The following is a 21,867-nucleotide window of genomic DNA, read 5'->3' as shown; positions in this document are numbered from 1 at the left end:
CTCTGCTCCACTGCAAATTAGAATAAAAACATCCAAAAGAGTTAGATAAAATGTCGCCTGCCAAAGGTTGGTAGAAAGGCCAAAGTTAATTTGCACATCAGCCAAGGAACGTCAATATCTTTAATCAATTGGGTATCAAACTGCAAACTCAGCCATTAAACGTAGTAAGTGATCAGAGTGTGTAGTTGTTTAAGAATTCATCCATTAATCGTGTCTAAAATGTCACGCAGAACATTTCACAGCGCTCTTTCTGTCATTACAAGCCAGGTTACAGTGCTTCAAACAAGGCAGAACATTTATATTAAAACTACATGCATTGGGGATCTGAGCTTATCTAAGACTCGCAAAAGCTTGCAATGCATTTTTCAGATAAGAAATTGAAGCAGTAAGGCAGATTATTAAAACCGCAGACCAAAATATAACTGCCATGGCATATTGATCAATGATAAGTAATCACTGTTAACCATTGCCTCAGGTGACACATATATGTTCAGCTTCATGCGAAAACCTACTTTTAGAAGATGAGTCACACCATAATAATGTCAATAACACACACTTGCTGTCTGTTCCGATGTATATTAGACTGGTGAAAAACAGAATACTCATTTAAAAGGGGGACAGATGTACACTGATGGACTACTATATACTGATGATCAATATCACTTTTATAGAGGCTGATGTTGTTTATTATTGTTACATCAATCAACAAAAAACATGTTTTTTTTTTATAAAGTACTGTTCAATGTAAAACTCTGTATTATTTTCTCTTTCCATCTCTGTTGCGACCGTAATGTGAACTGGTATAGCACAGATGTGTCCACATCTTTGCCGTTTGTCTCCCTGTCCCCCAGCTCTCTCTATCTCCAGCATGGTTTTAACATGCCTCTAGCATGTGGGTGTCCATATGACAAAAAAAGTATCTGTATTGTATCAAAAACAATGAGAATAAAGAGGAAGAATGGGCGAGGCATAGCATTCACACAGAAAAAGGGATGAGGAGGGTGTTAGAGGGGATGGTGAAAATGAAAAAAAAATATAAAAATAAACTACTGCAGGAACAGAGTGGTATTATCATCTCAGGCATTAGGTTTAAGCCTTGCCCATCTGAACAAAGTGACTGCAGACTGCCAGAGGAAGCTAGAGCAAGAGAACAGAGGCGGGAGGAGAAAGCCCATGGTGAGAGGAGACGAGACAGTGGGGCATAAGGAGGTGAAATGGTAAGGAGAAGTGATGAGAAAAGGGTGGCAATGAGAGCCAAATGCCAAAACTGAGAAAAAGTAGATGGGAGGTTAATGGTAAATATGTCAGAAAGACGGAGGAGAGAGAGAGCAATAGGAGAAAAAATTACCATGAATGAGAGCATTGTTGCATGTAGTCTAATCTGGGCCCCTTCTTCAGTCTCCGAGCTTCAAGTATGACCTCCTTCAAAATCTCATACCCTGTAGTTTTTTCTCTCCTCCCTCCACTCTCCTCTCATCACTCACAGTGCTTTTCTCCATTTTGTTTGCTGTTTTCACCCTGACTCTCTCTCTCTCTTCTTTTATCTACCCTCCTTTGTTTCATCCTCACCTCACCACTCTGGCTCGACATCAATCCACTCATCGTCATCACACACTGTTGTTTCCCCATGCAGCGCTCCTCTCTGTTCTATTCTGCTCCTAGCTTTGCTTCCTGCACCTGTCTTGCAGGTTTTCTGCCTGCTTATTCCCATCTCTGTAGATAGCGCATTTCCTGCTTACCTTCTAATCTTTTTCTCCACTCAGTTCCTCTCTTTAGTGGTTTTTCTCTCTCTACCAGCAACCATGACCCCTTCCCCAGCTACCGTTTCCATCTCCCTATTCTTTGTCCTCCCCCTTGATTCCCTGTCTGTCTACACAATGAATCCAAAAGGTTTTATCGTTTTTTTTTTTCCCTCGATGGCTTTGCCACTCTCCCTAATCCCTCATCTCCATCAGCTTCCCTCTCGCTTTCTATCACTCTCTCCCTTGTGCTTTCCTTCCTTCTTCCGGTCCATCGTCCTCACACTCACATTTTACTTTTTTTCACCCCATTTTCTACTTCCTCAACCCCTCACCCCCACCCCTCACCATCCTCTCACACTATCTGACATGCAATCCCTCTTTCCTCTCTCCAGGGCACTTTTCTTTTTCCTCTGTTCCACTTAAGCCTTCCTTCTTTTCGCATTTCCCTGATGGATACATGCACACCGAACACATATATGGATGCTCACAACTCACAAAACAGGCACGCACGTGCGCACACACACACACACACACACACACACACACACACACACACACACACACAACACAATGTTGCACCCTCACCAAACACACATCTGCATCCTATCACACAACATATAATTGGCGTGGCTCCTTGTCTGTCTATCAACAACCTCAGCTCAACCATATCACGGGTGAATGCACACTAACAGTACTGGCAGAAAACACATTTGCTGAAAATAACCCGGCCCATTATAATGAAAGCTGACTGACACCTAATGCAATCTGTTTACTCCATTGCCACTTTAGTAGATGCATGTGGGGATAATGATGGCTCTTAGTAACATTTAATACTGAATTAGTTACTGTCTGGTAACCATGGAGAAATCATGCATGAAAAGGTAAAACGGTATTGAGCAACGATACGAGAAGATGTGTTTCGTGATTCAAACCCCATGCGACGTGACAGCCAATCAGTGGGAGCGTAAAGGAGTGGCATTTAGGGAGCCTTTTTTTTTTTTATAGGTGAACCTGATGTCAGTTACTATCATTTTATATTTGTATTTCAGCTTCTGTTATTTGCTTTACAGTAATACACCAGTCTTTCTGCAAAACTGTGATGCAGACTAGAGTTTTAATGCTATTAAGTGACTCTGCTACTTATGGATGCATTGGACATGCCTGAAGAAAAGATAATGTGGTCAAAGAAATTGTGTGGGGGAAATTAAATTGAGCTTTGGGCACATAACCATCTCTTAAAAGTACTGCATCTAAATTTCCCGAACATTCATCAAAGCTATCCAAGAGAATGAAATCATATTCGGTGCACCTCTTTGCTCTGGTTTCATAATTTTCTCCATTTTTAACTTAATGCAATTTAAAAAATGCAAAACAGCATTTTTCCTTTCCTCGTAGGCTAACAGAGATAAAAAAAATATATATATATATATATATATAAGAATTTATTACATTTTCCTTTTAAGTTCTTTTATTGACTTTATTAAAATAAACTTTTGCAAAGAAGTAGTCAACATACTTTTCAGCTATTGAGGATGACTACTGAGCAGTCAATACGTAGTATTGGTGCAGCAGCCTCAACACCTCTTAGTCTTCCTTTAATGTGATATTGTTCAAGAAAGATAATGGCCTTGTAAGCCTCATTGGAGTTGGCACAATGCAGACTAGGCAGGTGCAATTTTGTAAAATAGCCAGTGTACTGTGAAAAGAGTGGAGGTACGGTAAATGACTGAAATGATTTAGATGCAGAGATTGAGAGAAAAGGCTTAGAGAGAGGGAGCCCCATTCGAGCACCACACACTTTACATGGTGATCTCACCTCCTTTCTGCTGTCAGCCAACCAGTGAGTGTGTACTAAGGGGCCAGAGAGGGGCACGTCTCTCAAGCCAAGTGTCGATGGAGCAGGGACATGCTGAAGTTGAGGCCAGGCTTAACACACTCTAATGAAAATGTGATGCTTGTAGAAAGCACAAATCAGTGAGCTAATGAGCTTGTTTTTGTCCTTTTTGAGGTTTTACATTTTAAAGTGCTACTTTATTCAAATTCAGGTTCAAAATCAGATCATTCGTCATAATTCTGTGTTTTTGGCTGGTGCATGGCCTTCATGGACCAAGGCAGCTAAAACAGAGATCGACACTTGTGCTACATTATTACGTAATTTACTTTCCTTGGACTCATCCACGCAGCTATTAAGGGGAAACACTACATGCAAAACCATCACTTTTCAATTTTGAGTTTTTTTCCATAGCATGTCTTCTTTCAGACTATGGGGGGGGAAAAAACATCCAAAATACACATTAAGATGTTTATTTTACCACACTTTGTCTATTTGCGCCTGTAAATTTCTCCACAATTCACCAAAAGTTAGCATTAGATAATGCCTTTTTTGCATATTTAAAAGTTGTAATTTAATGTAAGTAATCAACTGGGGAAGTTTCATGTTGATATCTGTTAGTTATAAGTTTTTACCCTATTCAACTGTGATGTCTTGCAAAATGTATAATATTTTATAATCCATATCTTTAAAGGCCGTTTCCTCAAAAAGTTTTTTTCTCATACTCTGAGCCAGAAATCTCCACTTCAGTAGCACGTACATGCACCAAACTTTCCAGTTTCATTCCTATCTATATTCTGAAGGGTTTTAGAGAGGGATTTGTTCAGATATCATTCATAGCCTGATTTATGTAACATTTTATACCTAAAAACGTGGCAAAAATAGATTTTTTTATGGATGTTGATGCCATTTTCTGATTTATGGAGTGATAAAAAGAGATATCCAAAATTCCCTCTGTAAAAACCTTTGACTCTAATATGTCAACAAAATGAAATGAGAATTTTGAATCTGGCTTTATCCAATGTTCAGATTTGTGTTCTGGAAATATATGCAAATTAGCGCATAGTTAGCAAGATATGCATTTGCATATTTAAACATAAAATGTCAGAAAACTTAGTACCCCCCCCCCCTATTCACCTGGGATGTCTCTCCTTAAAGTGTAAGTGCAAGTGTAGGAAGAATGGCAACAAGAAGTGATGGAAAAGAACCACGCACACATGCACCGACATACATGAACACACAAAAACAACAAACATAGCCCCCCTCCACCACACACACACACACACACACACACACACACACACACACACACACACACTCACTCACTCACTCACTCACTCACAGTACGGCTCTACCCAATAGCAACAGTAGAGCTATTGTTCGGAGTGAAATTCCTCCACAAGTCTGTGGGTGCAGGTCGTCACTTGACCACCATCACCATGGTGACTGGACGAGGATAGGTTTAGGAGGGAAAGCTTGTTAATTTACAGGAGCCTGAACAGCAACGGCTGACTGGTCCTGATTCAAGGCAGCATGATTCATGCAGACTCTGGTCCCGGGAGTGACACCCCCACCCCCCTCCTCCCCGTGTGGCCATAGTTAAGGGCAACGGGGTCCTTAAACAACAGGAGCTCTGAAAAGACTGACACTTACTAGCCTTGGTGAGTGGGAGGGTGGGAGGGAGGGAGGGAAGGGATGACAATAAATTAAAGATGAAACAAGTGAGGATGTATTCTCAGATAAAGCACAGAAAACACGCACAACAGATGGGGGGACGAACATAATCTACGTTATCCATTTTCACATGAGAACCCATGGACAACAACAGTGCTGTATAGATGCTAAATGCTTCTGCCAGACCTCCCGATTTAAAATGCACTCTTAACTATACTGGAAAACAACTTGATCTACAATTTAAATGGCAGAAATAGGAAGCTGCGCCTCCTCAGCTCAGTTCAACGTTGCCAGCAGCAGCTACCAGCGTCTTGCCAGCTGCTTGGCCTTCCTCTCCTGTGGACCAAACAGCCGAGAGCCCCTCAACGCTGCTTTGTGAACATGCTTTAGTCTAACAAAAGCAAAAACCAGAAACCCGACGCGGAGTTCAAATCCATGGGCGGCGACGGTTGCAACCTCCCCTATTTGTGCCTGTCAAGTGTGCGTTGGCTCTGATAAACTGGCACTATTACATTCCACTCCCACACCTCAGTCTACTGCCATTATATTCCCCTACGCCATTTCACGCTCCCTCCCACACCTTTCTCTCTGTGCCAGCGCTCCGAGTGCTACTGACAAAGGGAATGAACAGACCAACATCTCAGCGTCGCACGCGTCTCTACCACAAAAAATTGCACATGGATTAACTTGTCATTTTAATCTACAGCACCTGTATTATTCGGCCCCAAAGTCTGACAGCAATCAATAGGGGAGGACGTGGCTGTGTGAGAAACTATTAGCACGCTAAAAGGATACCAAAAGTGAATACATACTGAGGGACTTTCATCACTCTGACATTCGTTATTCTTTCTACAACAGACTGACGCTATATATTAATGTCAAATTTACAGGAGAAGCCAATGGTGAGGCAGGAGTTACTGCTGGATGTCACTGTATATACTGGTCCGTCTGAATTACGGGTGTTTATTGGCCCTGTAAATGGCAGGGCTGCGAAGACAGGTTGTTGAATACATAGTGCTTATGCAAAACAGCGGATGCAGTGCTGGTGGATCTATGGAGTAGTTCTTACACAGCCTTAGGAGGATATCACAAATAGAAAGCTGCAGATTACTCTCTGTGGGAAGGGAGCATCACTGGAGTTTAAAATGAGGGATTTGACTCCACGCAGAGCAGCGCTCCACAGACAAACCAGAAGGTTAAAACTATTTATTGTACTGCCGGTGGGAATATGGGAATATGGGTTTGTGGCTATGTGGCGATGGTGGCCGAAATTAAGCTTACATTAATGTTTTAGTCAGACAGACATTGTTACAATAAGCCCAACAAGTCCCTTGACAATCACTGTGAAACGAGTGATCCTCAATGACGGGCTTATCAAAATGTACAAAAGAAACTGGCAAGTGTAATTACACACAGTCATGTTCCCCAAAGAAATCTTGCTGACACTTCATTTAGCAGATCTTGGACCGTGTTCAGTGCATGGCGTAATTTTCATCAAACCAATCAGGGTCAAGGGTGATGTCGACTGCCAATGTTTTGACAGTATACTCGTGTAGCAGACTAATGGTATATTGTCAGCTTGCTGCACAACATCTCACTCTGGCTGACAGTTCTCTGAGGACCTGTAGGCCAGTGATTACTCTGATGGGGTCACTGGAAAAAACATAATTCAACTAAATGTGTTGTGGCAGTTATACTTCCTGGATCATGCAGGAAAGTTTGCATCGGCATTCTTTAGTTTGCTGAGGGACGTACTGCCTGTCTCGAAAAAAAAAAAAGGTATGTCACATGTGTAAATCACATGTGAATGGATTTATCCAGCAAACAATGTAAATGCATCCCAAGATGTCCTGAATGTCAACATTTCTGAACCATTGTGGTCTGCGCAATTGATGTTGCCCCCGTTGTTCGAAGAAGAAGCCTAATTGATGTTTTTCAAAGTGTTTGTGAGCCACAGGCGGGCAGTCTTCACGAGTTAAAGGATTTTATTTGCCTTTAATTTCTCCAATTATGGCATATGGCTGATAGTAAAATAAACAGTCTAGAGGAGACGCAGTGGTGAAAGCATAAATCTTCCTCATGTGATTTTGGAAAGCTACAGCACATGTATCATGAAACCTAATGCAGGACTGAAGAGCTTTATTGTCACAGCTTCACGTAGTTCCTATGTACCGGAACATAACAAAATGTGGACATAATGTGTGTGCTGTCCACTAAGAGAACAAATGCACAATGAAACACACACACACACACACACACACACACACACACACACACACACACACACACACACACACACACACACACACACACACACACACACACACACACACACACACACACACACACACACAACCAAAAGAAATGCATTTGATGCTTGTGACTACACAAAGCATACCTTATCTTCCAAAACACACAAAGCCATTGGGAGCTTTTGATGCCCTTAAACCATTCTCTGGCCGTCTGTTCCTACCTTCACATCACTCACACTCCTCCTCCCCCGGTTAACTTGTTCTCTCTCAGAACAACTTTAGTTAAGAAAAAAGGCAAAGATGAAGCTTCTTTGAGGTAGAGGAGATGTGAAAATGAATCACTATCACACTCTCCCTCAGTCACTACGCCATCTGATACTATTTTGTCAACTTGTGTTGATGAATGCATAACGAGAGACGCTGATGTGTGCATTTTAAATCAATTACTTCTCTTAAACGACTCTAAGGGGATTCTCAGCCACTTAAAAAAAAAATTCTGTGCTCATCACTTTTGTACCTAGTCTTTAAACTTGTCAATGCCCGTGGCCTTGAGGAAGTTTCTTCTGGAAGTTGCAGAGTGATTTTTTTGCAATTAAAATATGCAAAACAATATAGTGTCAGATGCACTGTGACTCACTGTGTGACTGCGTGCGACTGTGTGTGAGTGTGCTCATTCTTCCTTGGATGTGCAGAGTGGCTCTCTTGTTCTCAGCGAGGGCTCCCCCAGCATCTGGCCAAGTCCTGTGCTCCCTGCGGCGGTGTTCCAACCAACAGTTCGTTGCGGGGGCAAACATGCGCTCCATCATCGCGCTCTCTATCCCCTGCTGGGAGCAGCCCGGCAGACCGGTGAGAGCAATGAGAAGCTCAGCTTTGCTAAACTAGCTTTCATGTCATTTCTGTTTCCAGAGTTACACTGCTCGGCCCCGGGGCTCGACTTGAGATGGATGCTGCTCTCATCTTTCCCAGCTTATCGCTGCCCCTCGCTCAGTTCTATCCGAATCCCCGCCTTTCTCTACCAAATCACCTGTCTCTCTTTGCTCGCTTCCATCTTCCTGCCCATTGCTATTCATTGCTCCTCACCAGTCCCTTTCTGCTTCGCTCTATTATGTTTATGCGGTGTGCTTTCCATTTCTTTATCTATGTTATCCGTTACAGGCTCCCCATCCCACTCCTTCTATCTGACTGTGCGATGATTGCACCAATGCATTTATAGAAGATTGTGGGTTGTTACATTGCACTGTTTGCCACTTTTCCACCTCTCCGCTATTTCAAAAATCAATTACCCATCAAATAAAACGATACACAATAAGAACGGCCCTGTGCTGCTGTTTGTGTCTTACTGTGCCAAATTGTTTAAAATCACTCTGATGGGAAATAAAAAACTGGAGGCATAAAAAGAAGCTAAGCTTCTGTAGATGTAATTATCTGACACCTCTAAGGCAGGATAACCAAGCACTACTCTATATATATGCCACGATGATCTCTCACTAGACTATTCAAATCAAGGAACCAAATGTGGAGACACTGGAGCAAGTAATTATGGGTAAGGAGAAAGAGGAGTTGAACAGAGGAGGAGGTACAGGGGAGAAAGTGAGGAAGGAGATGCTGTGCTCAGGTGGCTTAGAACGGATATTGTATGCCTTATCTGTCACCTGCAGGTCTGCGCTTATTACAGTTTTTTTTTTTTTCGATTGCTAAACGACAGTGGGCACAACTGGAGTCACATGTGAATAACTCTAACTACAGTCTGCACAGCAGCAGTTCATGTGGACCAAACTCGTTCATTTTTCATTGCTTGAACACAGTTTTCAAAACTCTACACACTTATCCCATGCCTTTAACCACAACGTGCACAACACTGTGGATTTACAGCACTTTGTTCAAATGCTAACACACTGCTGTCAAAACTGCTAACCACACATTCAAAACAGAATAGATTTCAGTCTGGTGCCTATCAAACACTGCTGATAGCAATTTTAGCTGAAAGCCTAAGCAGGTGTCTTGTTTTAGACTAGTTAGTGAACATATATGGTATTTATAAAGAGAAAGCTCAGAAAGCCTTTTTTTGTATACAAACACCAAATACTGTATATGGAGAGGCAGAGTCAGAGCAGAATGTAAGGTACGTATGTGTGTGTGTGTGTGTGGGTGTGTTGTGTGTGTGTGTGTGTGTGTGTGTGTGTGTGTGTGTGTGTGTGTGTGTGTGTGTGTGTGTGTTCATACAGGAAAGAAATGCAGAGAGTCATGCCTTCAGTCCCTCTGAAGCACAGAGGCTGATGATAAAAAAAAAGAAATAATAATAAAAAAAAAACAGCAAAAAAAACCCAAACTGAGCTGCTCTTCCTTGATATGTTCTGAAGGTCACAACAACACGGAGCTTACAACTTCTCAACCACGCGCGGCGCAACACAAGTTTTCAGCAACAAAATAAGCGGGAGAACATTTGGGTCAATTGCGCTCCGTACATACAAATAAGTACTAAAGAATCAGTGCTGACAGGAAGTCTTTGGTAATACAACAGTACCACACTCTGGCACTGGTACAGTTCTGTGGAAGCTGAATTGAAAACATGGACACTACTCTGCTAGATAGTACTTGGTACTCTATTATCAGACACCTGAAAACATTTCAGAGATGGTGGCAGTCTGAGAAGCCTCTCAGTCAACCGCAGCAGGCCTTTTAATAAAATCGCTGCAAGGCAGAACACTCTCTTTTGTAGGGAATGGAGTATAATAATTGTACTCTGCCAATATTATGCACCATAAAGCACTCCTTAGATCTTCACTCAGCCCCTACTGAGGTGCATAAACATTTTATGATATAGTACTATATGCAAGTTGTTTTCTGCCAGGTAATTATTACTGAATGTAATGTCTGCTTAGATTTTCTAGTTGTAAATATAACATAAGCAAACATTTCTGAAATTCATCAAATGTTAGGTTTTTTGCAAACAGTGAGCTGTTCATACTGAATTCAGTAGTTGTTGTGAAGACTGCATTGTGAGATCTTATATTCTCAGAACCCATAACAACACGCAGCTACATTCTGCCAGCACCGGAGTTGGTATTGTTCACTTGTCAACAAGGAAATGGAGTGCACGGGACACAAATATCAATCAATATTTCTGCATCATTATACAGCTCTATTCAGCATTGTGTGGCTCTGCATTCAGTCTGAGAAGGACAGGCTTGAGATGATGGATGGACTCTTCTTTCTTTCTTTCTTTCTTTCTTTCCTTCCTTTCTTTCTTTCTTTCTTTCTTTCTTTCTCTTTCAAACACAGGTAAACGAAAATAAAAATATCGATTAATTCTAGCTTATCAAATTTAGATTTGTGAGGTGAAACATCAGCCTAAATTATAATGATTAAAATAGTTTGTCAATGCTGTCAGATCAGAGCCATTTTTCATAGCCGAGGAAAGAAATGAACAGTTGTATTTTATTTCAGAGAATAAATGGTGTTGAAAGGTTTCACCAGCATTCACTGTGTTCATATTCTAAAGTGTAATGTGCAACTGCCACAGAACTCCTTTCCTGTTAATCAGACATATTTTGTTCAATCAAGTTTCTGCTGACTTTGCCTATCTCAGAATTGGTAATAACATTACTGTCTGTGTGTTACAGATACTGACTTATTATCTTGTATTCTGCACGTAGCCTGTTTTTTTTTCTTTTTCTGACAGACATTTTTTTATTTACTGTAGAATAAATCAATGCGACAGCAGCACCTAGAGAAGGATGGGAATACAGAGGATCTTTTTTTGAACAGAAAACAGTGACACTGGTCCACATTTGGTTGCCTGGGGCTATATGCACATCAGGGTTGGACTGCTGGCAGAAAACATGTCGGCGTCCCAGTGCAAGTACACCTGAAGTGTTGACAGAAGGCGACTGGTGTGCCATAGTGACAGCAGCTGCCTTTGAGACGTGAAGCTGCCAGTGGAATAAGAATGGCATGCCATATGTAAGTGGTACCTGCCAGTATACTCTATACCAGAAGACGCCAGACTCGCTCTCAGGGATGATACTACTTCTATTTATGTTACAGTAAAATGCAACGTCATCAATAGAATTCAATTTCACATTACGCTAAGGATGTCTTGGTGTGTTTTTGTGTGTTAAACACAAGTTGGTAGTAGTGAGGAATGTTCACATCAGCGCATGTCTTCTTTGGCAGAAAGTTGAATCTGTCAGTGGCTTCCCTGTATCTTTATGAAATGCCTGCAGTGATGAAACCCTAACCCTATAAAGATCACAAATGATGTGACATATTGAGTGACGGAATCTTACAACTCATTGCCGATAGGCATTTTATCCAGTTTGATAGAAAAGCTGTAAATACTGTATCTACAAGCTTCCATCTGTTCTGAAATCTGCTGCAAAGCTGCCAATATTTCCAACAATTACGTCCTTCTTCTGATTCATCTATCAGGTTCTATATCTATTATCTATTCTAATTTGTCCAAAACGTGGCTAGACATTTTTACATTCAGTCCTACAGTTCCGCAAGTAAACTATTCTGTCTCACAAGCTTGTTTTCATGCAGTAACTGCAGTTACTTGCGCATATCTTCGCACAACCTTCACATTTGTATAATATACTCCTTCAAAATGTGTAGTTTATCTAAGAGATAATGACATCAAAACACACATATTGTATTTGTAGTACATGTTATTTGTAGTACTTGTGTTCCCTCCATCCAATGTTATGAAGTAGACAACCTCTAATTTAAATCAAAATGTTCACATCTTCTTTGCACAAATGATCTACTTCTGTAGAGTAAATGTATATTTCACTTATTATTATATAGCATTGTGTTGCATGTTATGTGGTGGTCTACAAAGTTTTAAGGATGTCCTGCCTCTTAGACTGTAGACCTAGTTTATCTACAGCTACTGATAAAGTAACCTGAACCTGAACCTGAGCATTTATACCACATGCAAATGTATTTTCGCTTTCTGACACAGAGCTCTCTATATAACTCAGAAACATTGTGTCATGAATTATAGCATTCACATACTGCCAATTTTTTGGCATTAATTCATTTTAGTCCCACTGCTACTTCTGGTTGTAGCTTTGAGATGGAATTTTCTGTATCCTTTCACAATTTGCATCTGCAGCAGTTCAATGTGCTCACAGGAGTAATTCAAGTTCCTTAGTATTTTATCGCCTATTGCCTTTTTTCTGCTCTTTAAATGTTGGTGAAATGTGTCAGTTAACCAACAAAAACCCCAATAAAAACTGTTTGAAATGTGTGAGTTAGAGGCTAATCAGAAGGAACAGGAGCATCTTTCAAATCACGCTCAGCCTGCTCCTGTGTCCGACTCTCATTTCCTCTTTCTTTTCTGCACACGTGACCATCTGACCTGCTGTAGTGAGGCAGAGCTCCTCGTCGCTGTTGTCCTGACAGTTGTCCTGGCCGTTGCACAAGAAGCTCCGGTCTACACAGTGGCCGTTTCGACACTTGAAGCGAGCCTCCGAGCACACCAATGGGTTGCCTGCTGTGGTTAGTAAAGGGCAGAGGGTCAAGGGTCAAGTGTTGGCTCAAAGAAGGGTTCCAGTGAGAGACTTCAGAGCATGATATATGAATGCATTATTTAAAAGCAAGTTGAATTGGTATTCTGTAGTGGTGCAACTTGTTAGAAGTTGTTTTTGTGTGCTTGAGCCCCACGTCTACAGCACTTTGATTTGATGAAATTTAAGAGAAAAACACAGGGGCTACATTTTCATGGGGATTTTCGACATGACATGAAACATTAAAAACAGTGTGAGTTACAGCAGTAAAGCATCTGATCTGGGGAGTCTGATAAATATCATACTGACAAAAAGAGAATGTAAAAAACATTCAAAATCCTGCCCAGCACTATCACTTCCTTTTAGCACATGTTCTGGTTTTGTCTTTAGCTTCTGCAAGACGAGGCAGAATTATCTTGTGAGAAGATCCGGACAATTACACAGTGGTGACGCAGTATGTGCTGGGAGCGTGCAGCAAAGCTCCATTCAAATAGCTAGATTAGATTTGTGAGCGTGGTGCCCTGCAGGCGAGGAACACTGCCTCCGACAATGGTGAGTGATCGGCTTGATGCACGCGCCCCACTGGGAAAGCAGGGATGGGGTCATGTTAGGACAAAGTATATGCCTGATAATACAGACTACACCTGGGTCCTGGCGTTCCTCTTGTCCTTTATTTCTATACAACATGTGTAATAAACTGTGTAAAAGGCAAAGCTAGGCCCAGGAGTTACAAGCGATTCAAACAAATAAAGATGACTCAAACCTTTTTGAAAAGGGAATAGAATTTGCTACGTTCACCATTCATACCTTGTCGCCACTATTATTATCTGCTCTAAATGCAGGATTTGATAGTGAGTGGAGGGGACAGCAACAGCTCAGACATTGCATTCTTTACAGAACAACATTCTCTTTCATTTTCCTTTGAAAGGAGGGGACGTGCAGAATACCTGCTTCACACTTTAGAAAGCATGAGCAATACTGCTCTGGCATTACACGAATTAAAGCAGAGCAAAAGTAGCAAGGTTGAGTTTTTCTTTTTCTCGTGACAATCTCTGAGACAAACCCATAATCAAATCTAAAAAAAAAAAGGCAACAGTTACATGATAATGTGTTCTGTGCCTCTGGAAAAACCCAAAGATCTTTGCTTTTAAAAATGAATAGTTCAACCTCCAGTTTAGTTTTTTTTATAACAGTAAAACACAATGCAGGGTTCAACAATAAGGGTTGCCCGATGGCCCGGGGCAAGTAAAGCGCCAAGTAAATATAACAACCCACTTGCTCTTAAAAAAAAAGTTTAATTTATTTTTTCCGATCATCTTTGGATCATAAATTACGTTATCGTTCTCTATTGCTCTACAATTGTTTTGCGAAGTTTGCCGCAAGTTCGAGTCCAGGGCAGATGAAAGTGGATCATTTTTCAAAGGAATGTCTTCATTCAGAAAACAAATGCTGGAGTGCCATTATAAAAGCAAACAGCATCTCACTGCCAACAAACCATCCTCCGGTGCCTTGCCGGTTCTGTTACGTAAACTGAACGCTGATGCAACATTATTTGATAACCGCTAAAAAAAGAAAGAAAAGGGGCCAGTCAATTTTGACTTCGGGCATGCAGAATTTATGTTTTTTACATGTCCGACCGGGCATATAATAAAAAACAACCTTAACGTTGAACTCTGCAATGAAACATTTAGATAGGAGAATGAAGTGTGGCGATTGTTATCTTAATTGGATATCTTTATTTGTCCAACTACCTTTGCTGCTCCTAAATTAAATGAATGAAAGCATCACCAAGTATTGCTGTTACAAATGTTTTTGCACTGGCCCATTAAAACCTTTTTTTTTCATTCATTGATGAGGCATATTTCAAGCTTAAAAATAATATTCCCGTGGTGTAGTATTGCACTACCATTCATTTTTTCCCTCAGAGTTAAAAAAGCTCCTCCAGAGCCACAGACTACACTACGGTCTTAGTAGTAGTAATGGTAGCAGGAATAGTACATGATGAGGAAACTGCTGGACTGACCCTTTAATACTTTGCTCAGATTTTACAGGAATAATTGTACTTGAGTAAAGTACATGTTCAGTACTCAACCCACCACTGGCTATATATATGACCGGTGCAGTAGCTGCAGCGTAAACTGTTATGAGTGAGGGGCAGTACAACGACACAGACGAACAGACCGTGACTTCTGGTGGACATGGCATGAGACACTATTGCTATTACAGTTATTGGTTGTCGTGTGAGACTCACTGCAGTTCTCCTCGTCGCTCCCGTCAGGACAGTCGCTGAAGCCGTTACAGCGGAAGCGTCCGATGATGCAGTGGACACCATTGGCGCAGGCGAAGAATGAAGGGGCGCACTTTGACTTGACCTTAGCTAAAAAAACAGAAGAAGGGTTGAGGGGGAAGTGTTGGAAAGAAAAAAAACATTTAACTATTAACAATCGTACAAGGTTCAAACAGTTGCTTTTTTTTTTTTTTTTTAAAGAGACCAATTACTCAGCTCATTTTTTGTTCTGTAATGCTTATCTTCACATTCTCGGGAGTATAACAAGTAAAGGGTAAGATACTGAGCACAAAGTACTGATAGGAGAAGAAAACAAGTTAATGACAAAGACAAAGAGGGCAAATGGTGTGGGAGAGTGTTTGTATGGATTCTCCCATTGATCAGCCTAAGCAGGCCACGGGTCTTATCTCCCAGGACAGGCCGGCATGAGACTGAGTGACGAGCCCGCAGAACATCAATGCCTGGCATCCCCCGTTTAGCACTAGCCCCAAGTTTTAACTCAAACACATTGATCTTCCCTGGCAGAAGGAGAAAAACAAGATTGCAGGTAGATGAAGGCAAAGACATCAGAAAATTAAAGACCTCACTTTCACCGCGAAGATAGAATTTTAAAGCCTGATGGCAACAACAACAAAAAAATACAATGCACTACAGCGATCAATATTTACAGTTTATAATAACAGACCTATCTCTGACCGGCTCTACTCTGGCCTTTGTTAAACTCGTCATGGATTATTCCCTACCAGTAGTTTGCATTATAATACAAAAGCTTAAACTTTGTGTGAGAGCTACTCCTTTTTGTTGAAGACAAAGAAAGGAAAAGCTACTATTACAGCTAAGACATTATTATGATACTAGTTTAAAAAAAAGACTAGAAGTTGATGGCAGCGATGAACAACATTATAAACATTTTAAACAGTACAGAACAATAAAAGAATGGAACAACCCACACACTCAAACACACAGGGCGGAGGAAAGTGAGTAGGCATACTAGACATCTCGAAGCAAGCCACCAAACAGTCTTTCTGGGTTGTTTTTTTCTCTCCACTGAACACAAAGGGTAGACTTGTCCTGCTCATAGGTTGGCATTGTGCCGTCTCAAATGCCAGGGGCGCACATTTTTCCCTCTACTATACATTGTGGTAGGCTGATTTATGAGCTCTTTCAAGCTGCTGCGATTATGTTTAGCGAGGGGGGGAGGGCTAGGCCTAACAACCACGAGGGATGGAGCGCCCGTCTCCAGGATGAAATGTAATCCGCTGAACGCGGGGAGGAAGCTGGGATAGCGCCCGATCTCTGTGTCTGTAGTCTGTGAAGCCTTTGTTTACCTGGACAGCAGAAGCACAAACCACCCAAAGCTCATTTTGCACTGTATATCACATTCATTAGAGTCCAGGGAGAGAAAAAAAAGACTTGGCTTCAAGCTGTAGCAACACAGAAAAGATCTTTTTTTTTTTTTTTTTTAAGATGCTGCTGTGGAGTCATAAATTGAAATTAATTTGGCCACAAACACATGCAATAGCATTATAATGTTAATAATAATAATAATACTCTCTATTTCTATTTATTTTACATGTCTTAGATTTTGCTTCTATTTCTGGATTCTTCTGTTGCGTACCTATTGTGAGATATAAAGGAAGCATGTTTTGGTCTTTTTTTTTTTTTAAGATGCTGCTGTGGAGTCATAAATTGAAATTAATTTGGCCACAAACAAATGCAATAGCATTATAATGTTAATAATAATAATACTCTCTATTTCTATTTATTTTACATGTCTTAGATTTTGCTTCTATTTCTGGATTCTTCTGTTGTGTACCTATTGTGAGATATAAAGGAAGCATGTTTTGGTCTCGTGGAGAAATATTAAGTTACCTTTTGGAAAACACACCTTTCTTCTTCTCTGTCTGCATGGACATGGATCCTGACTGCTTTTTTTTTTTTTTCTCATTCGCTTGTCAGGCTTGGCTTATTAGGACAGCGCTGTTATTGCTCTGAGATTCCTCATTCACTCCCTCCCTCATCCCAATCCTCATTACCACTTCTACTGCTGGCAGGATTCGTCTGACCCAGTGTTTGTGTTCCAAATTAGCTCAAATGTCACATGAAGGGCAAGCTCATGAAGGCTGAGTCGTGGGTGGGAGAGACAGCACTGGTTGGAAGGATAGAGCGGGTGTGCTTAGCTGTATTTTGGGGAGTCATGGTTCTTTATAGCGTGAGTTATAGCTGAGTTTTCAGAGCAAGGGAGAGGACAAATAATTAAAAGGAGCAAGTTGAAGGTGGAAGAAATGGTAAAAACACAAACTTAATATTATGCTTCCTTTGAAGATCCTGTGAAGTTGTCTTCAAATTCAGGTAATGCTGATGTATTTCAGCACCTCCGACTCTGCAACATATAACCATCCATTTTATCCGGTCTTCATCCTTTCTGTCATCGCTCTGTTTCTAGGTTTGCACTGCATCGGTAACCTGCCAACTTTTCGTTCTCTTCTCTGAGCCTTTGTAGAAGGTGTTTACGAAAAGCGGGCAGGGTGTTGGGTGGCTTCCAAACTTAGTTGCAATGTTCAGCCGAGGAGCACAAATGAAAATGAATGAGGTTAGCAGTCAAGCTCCATTCCTTGAGGTGAGACTATCTCTAGCGGAAAAAAAACATGGTTGGATCACACCGAAACGCACAGCTGGAGGACACACAAACAAAGTCGCAAAAAAACAGACATATAAACAGGCACACCCCCCCCCCCCTCTCTCTCATTTGTTTTATTTTCATGAATTTGAAAGAAAAAAAAAAAAACGTTTCTTCCAAAAGGAAAAACAAAGTTCAAATCTAGGACAGGGAGTGTAGCACCATGGCATATGGGTTTAAGAGGAAATCATTTGATAATCTAAAATAAAGTTAACATTGAATACTACTGTTTGTCTCTTCTTCCTCGTCTTGATCTCTCTCGTGGCATTCACTCTGCTGAATCTGACAGCAGAACTCCTGTTGCAGATAGTGTGCTTTGCTCTTCCCCAAATATGCACCTCACATGCCCCTCTCTACACTTCTCCCCTTTTCTCCCTCTCCTCAGCTCCCCAGAGAACAGAACAACTCGTTCGGCACAGGTAGGCTTGGTCGTGATGGGCATGCATGATTGATAGAGTGAGGAGAATGACTGGAGGGAGAGACTCACAAGAAAGAAAAAAAGGAGTGAGTGGAAGAGAATAGAGGTCGGGAAAGAGTGGAGACAGCTTAGGACTTCAAAGGTTTCTGTGACCGTGTTGAGCATTTCTTAGGGGAGGAAATCAATAGGTAATGGAGTTAGGGTGTAAGCAAGAAGGGCATAGGGAAGTTTCAGTCTAGAGGGCTTGGGGATCAAAATAATCATTCTGTACGTTTCACTGTCTAAGCCCTGCGAGCTAGTTGTACAATACAATAACCTTCCGTGTACAGGAAGAGGCATTGCAACATTATAGAGCTGCCTTCATCTCAAGGGCCAAGCGTTTACGGGCCACTGGTGTTCTGCAAAGCCATCAAACTTCATGCAAGATGAGGAAGCAAGTGCGGCTCGTATACCATACTGCGGGCGCATGTGCAAAAGTATCAGAAATATTTCAACAACTCCCGATAAAAGGGGAGGGAAGCAAGGGCATATAGCGAGAAAGCGGAGAGTGATCTGTCAGATAATAGCCCTGCTGCAATATTCATCATAGAAAGCAACATACTGCTAAAATTGCATTGTTTGAACTGGTATGGCCCAACATTCTATTGTAAAATGACAAGGCTGCGGTTCTTATTCCTTTGAAGATTTCAAAGCAATCCTTTTGCCTAATTTGTGACTATCGATTGGACAAGGATAACTTTCAATCTAAAAGATCAAACTGGAAGAGGAAAAAAAGATAGCAGGAAACCATATCAGAGTAAGAGACTGCATGCAAGACCCTAATCAATATTTCATCCCTGTTCCTTGGTATTAATTACAGCAGCTCATTGATCAGTCATCCATTAAGCACATGGGATGCACCAGACTCAGTCCCATTAAACCTTCCTCTGCTTTTCTAACTATTCAGGCTATTAGTGCTCCATATTCTCTTCATTGTCTTCTCTTCTCGTTTTGCTCTCTTGGCAGTTTTTGTTTTTCTGAGCTGGGCTAAAACAGCTCACACCAACCGAGACATGCTCCAGTCTTATGCCGCGTTCTATTTATCTCGGAACTCGGAATCCGCAACTGGGAATGACGTCATACCCGAGTTGAATGCGTTCTATTTAAAAGTCGGATTTTCATTGTTTTCATTAGCTCTAGCCCGGTTAGCTATTTTTAGCAACCCGTTGATAACAAGGCATTACGCCGTTTTTTGTGTGCATGCAAACAGCGTAACAACATGTCCACAGATAGAAGTTGGACATGCCTGTATGAACGACTGATTTAGTGAGACACAAATGAGACAGAAGTGCTTATAACTTTATGTTACTGCAGCTTTCACAACTGTTGATACAGCCGGCAGCCATGTTGGATTTTGAACTCGGGCTACTGCGAGGTTGTACGAGTTCCGAGCTCGTAAATACGAGGTCAGGGGGCGTGTTTCCGACTTTGACCTCGTAAAAAACGAGTTGCGAGGTAAATAGAACGTGGCATTGGTCCCCCAAACTCCTACAATCCTCCTAAATGTCCACACCCACACAGAGGAAAAAAAATACAAACACACTCGGGGCAAAGAACACATATTCACAATGAAGCACAGTGTAAAAGAAGACAACAGAAGAACAAAGACATATCTGTAAGCAGTATATGGCTCTTTGTGCTTGAGTCAGTGCATTGGTCACTGTTCTTATCACATAAACACACACTCCTAATCTTAGCAACCCCTTCCCTACACATGGAATGGAATTGGCGTGGTGTGAGCCTCTAAATCATAACCAGTCTTTTTTAGCTATTTCAGCCCCCTACTGTCGAGAAGAACTTTGTTGTTGATAAGCATTTAGCGGTTCTTTTGAACTCGATAGCTCGTGGCCATTTTGTGATGTCAGTACACAGAAAACAAAAAAGCACCATTCATGTTGCTCCAGGCTTTGGCTGTGTTATGACTGCGGAAAGCAATAATGTGACAATATTCCAGTAATCAAATGACCTGAATTCATGTAGCGTCTGAATGTTGTGAAGAGCTAACAGGATCAATAAACAGTGCATCGGGTAATGAAAACTAACAAATGGTTATATCCCTAATTGTTATGAAGTATTAATAGACTTTTTAAACTAACTTACAAAACATCAGCCTGCTTGTGTGGGCCTCTAATTGGCTGTCTATCCTGTGTGTCTCCCAGTGATAAAATAAAGCAGAGTCGCTACTGGCCTGTACAGTGCATTTCACATAATGTACAAAATAGGTGAAGTTGCAGCATAAGGAAAGTCTGCTTAGTGGCACAGATCACAGGTTTAATATGTCATTTTTTGGTGATTTTCTCTTTATAAATAGTTTTGTTTAAAGTCTAACTATATAACTTTTGCTGAACTGCACCACTGTGGCGCCATGTGACAATTAAAGAATAATGGTCAAAACTAAAATGTGTAGCTCAAGTAAAGAGGAGTCATCAAGTCAGCGCACTGACTCTGCAATGTCAGTCACGCAGCAGTAGTTATCTTACAGTGAGTGTGCTTACATTGGCTACCATTAGCTGATGCTCATACCAGAGCCAAAACGACTGTTGCAGTAAAAAAAAAAAAAAATAAAGAAAGAAAATAACTTAATTGAGTAATGGTTCATTTTATGGCTTATGAATTCAATTCTCATTTGAAGAGGAAGATGTTGTTATTTCTTCTTTCAAAAGTTACACACTCTTGGGCAGCTGTGGCTAAGTGGTAGAGAGGTCGCCTGCCAATCGGAAGGTTGGTGGTTCGATCCCTGGCCCTGCAGTTCCATGCCGAAGTGTCCTTGGGCAAGAAACTGAACCCCGAGTTGCCCCCGATGCTGCGCCATCAGAGTGTAAATGTGTGTGAGTGTTTATCTGATGGGCAGGTGGCACCTTGTACGGCAGCCTCGGCCACCAGTGTATGAATGTGTGTGAGTGGTGAATGGTTCCTGTACTATGTTAAAGGGCTTTGAGTAGTCGTTAAGTCGTTACCCCTGAATGGGTAAAATGACCCACCATTTCACAAGAAAAAGGGAATTATTAGAAAAAAAACAAAAAAAAACAAAAAAAACAAAAAAACAAAAAAAACAGATTTGTGTAGAAGATAACCTTTTGAATCAAACACATCCTATTTATCATCGTGTGACTCATCAGAGTCATCTTGTCTCGACCCCCAGGTTGGAAACCATTGCTTAACCAACTGCCACTTTGCTCGTTTGAAAGCCATGATGTCTCTCTCTCATGGGCGGGCCAAATTCTCTGGCTGGGCAAAGCAGAGAAAGGGGAGGTAACCAGATCGGCCCATCTGAGCTTTCATTTTCTCAAAGGCGGAGCAGGATACCCAGGGCTCGGGTTACACCTATCACCATTTCTAGCCACTGGGGGACCACTGGCAGTTAAAAAACCTCATAAAGTGACATTTTCATGCCATGGGACCTTAAAGAAAAAGGGGGCTCAACCAGCAAC

At 41.3% G+C, this 21,867-nt stretch overlaps 1 protein-coding gene across 1 annotated transcript in view; it reads right to left on the bottom strand.

Moving 5' to 3' along the window:
* Positions 1–21,867, bottom strand: part of ldlrad3 (low density lipoprotein receptor class A domain containing 3) — an 87,074-nt gene that overhangs the window by 26,922 nt on the left and 38,285 nt on the right. The window contains exons 3-4 of the mRNA XM_039808855.1: positions 15,264–15,389; positions 12,865–12,999 (exon numbers count right to left, since the gene is read on the bottom strand). Coding sequence (XP_039664789.1) covers positions 12,865–12,999; positions 15,264–15,389 — 261 coding nt within the window. The remainder of the gene's footprint in view (positions 1–12,864; positions 13,000–15,263; positions 15,390–21,867) is intronic.

This window comes from Perca fluviatilis, chromosome 8 (genome assembly GCF_010015445.1).
Source record: "Perca fluviatilis chromosome 8, GENO_Pfluv_1.0, whole genome shotgun sequence".
Lineage (NCBI taxonomy): Eukaryota > Metazoa > Chordata > Actinopteri > Perciformes > Percidae > Perca > Perca fluviatilis.
This window is presented reverse-complemented; position numbering and strand designations above follow the sequence as displayed.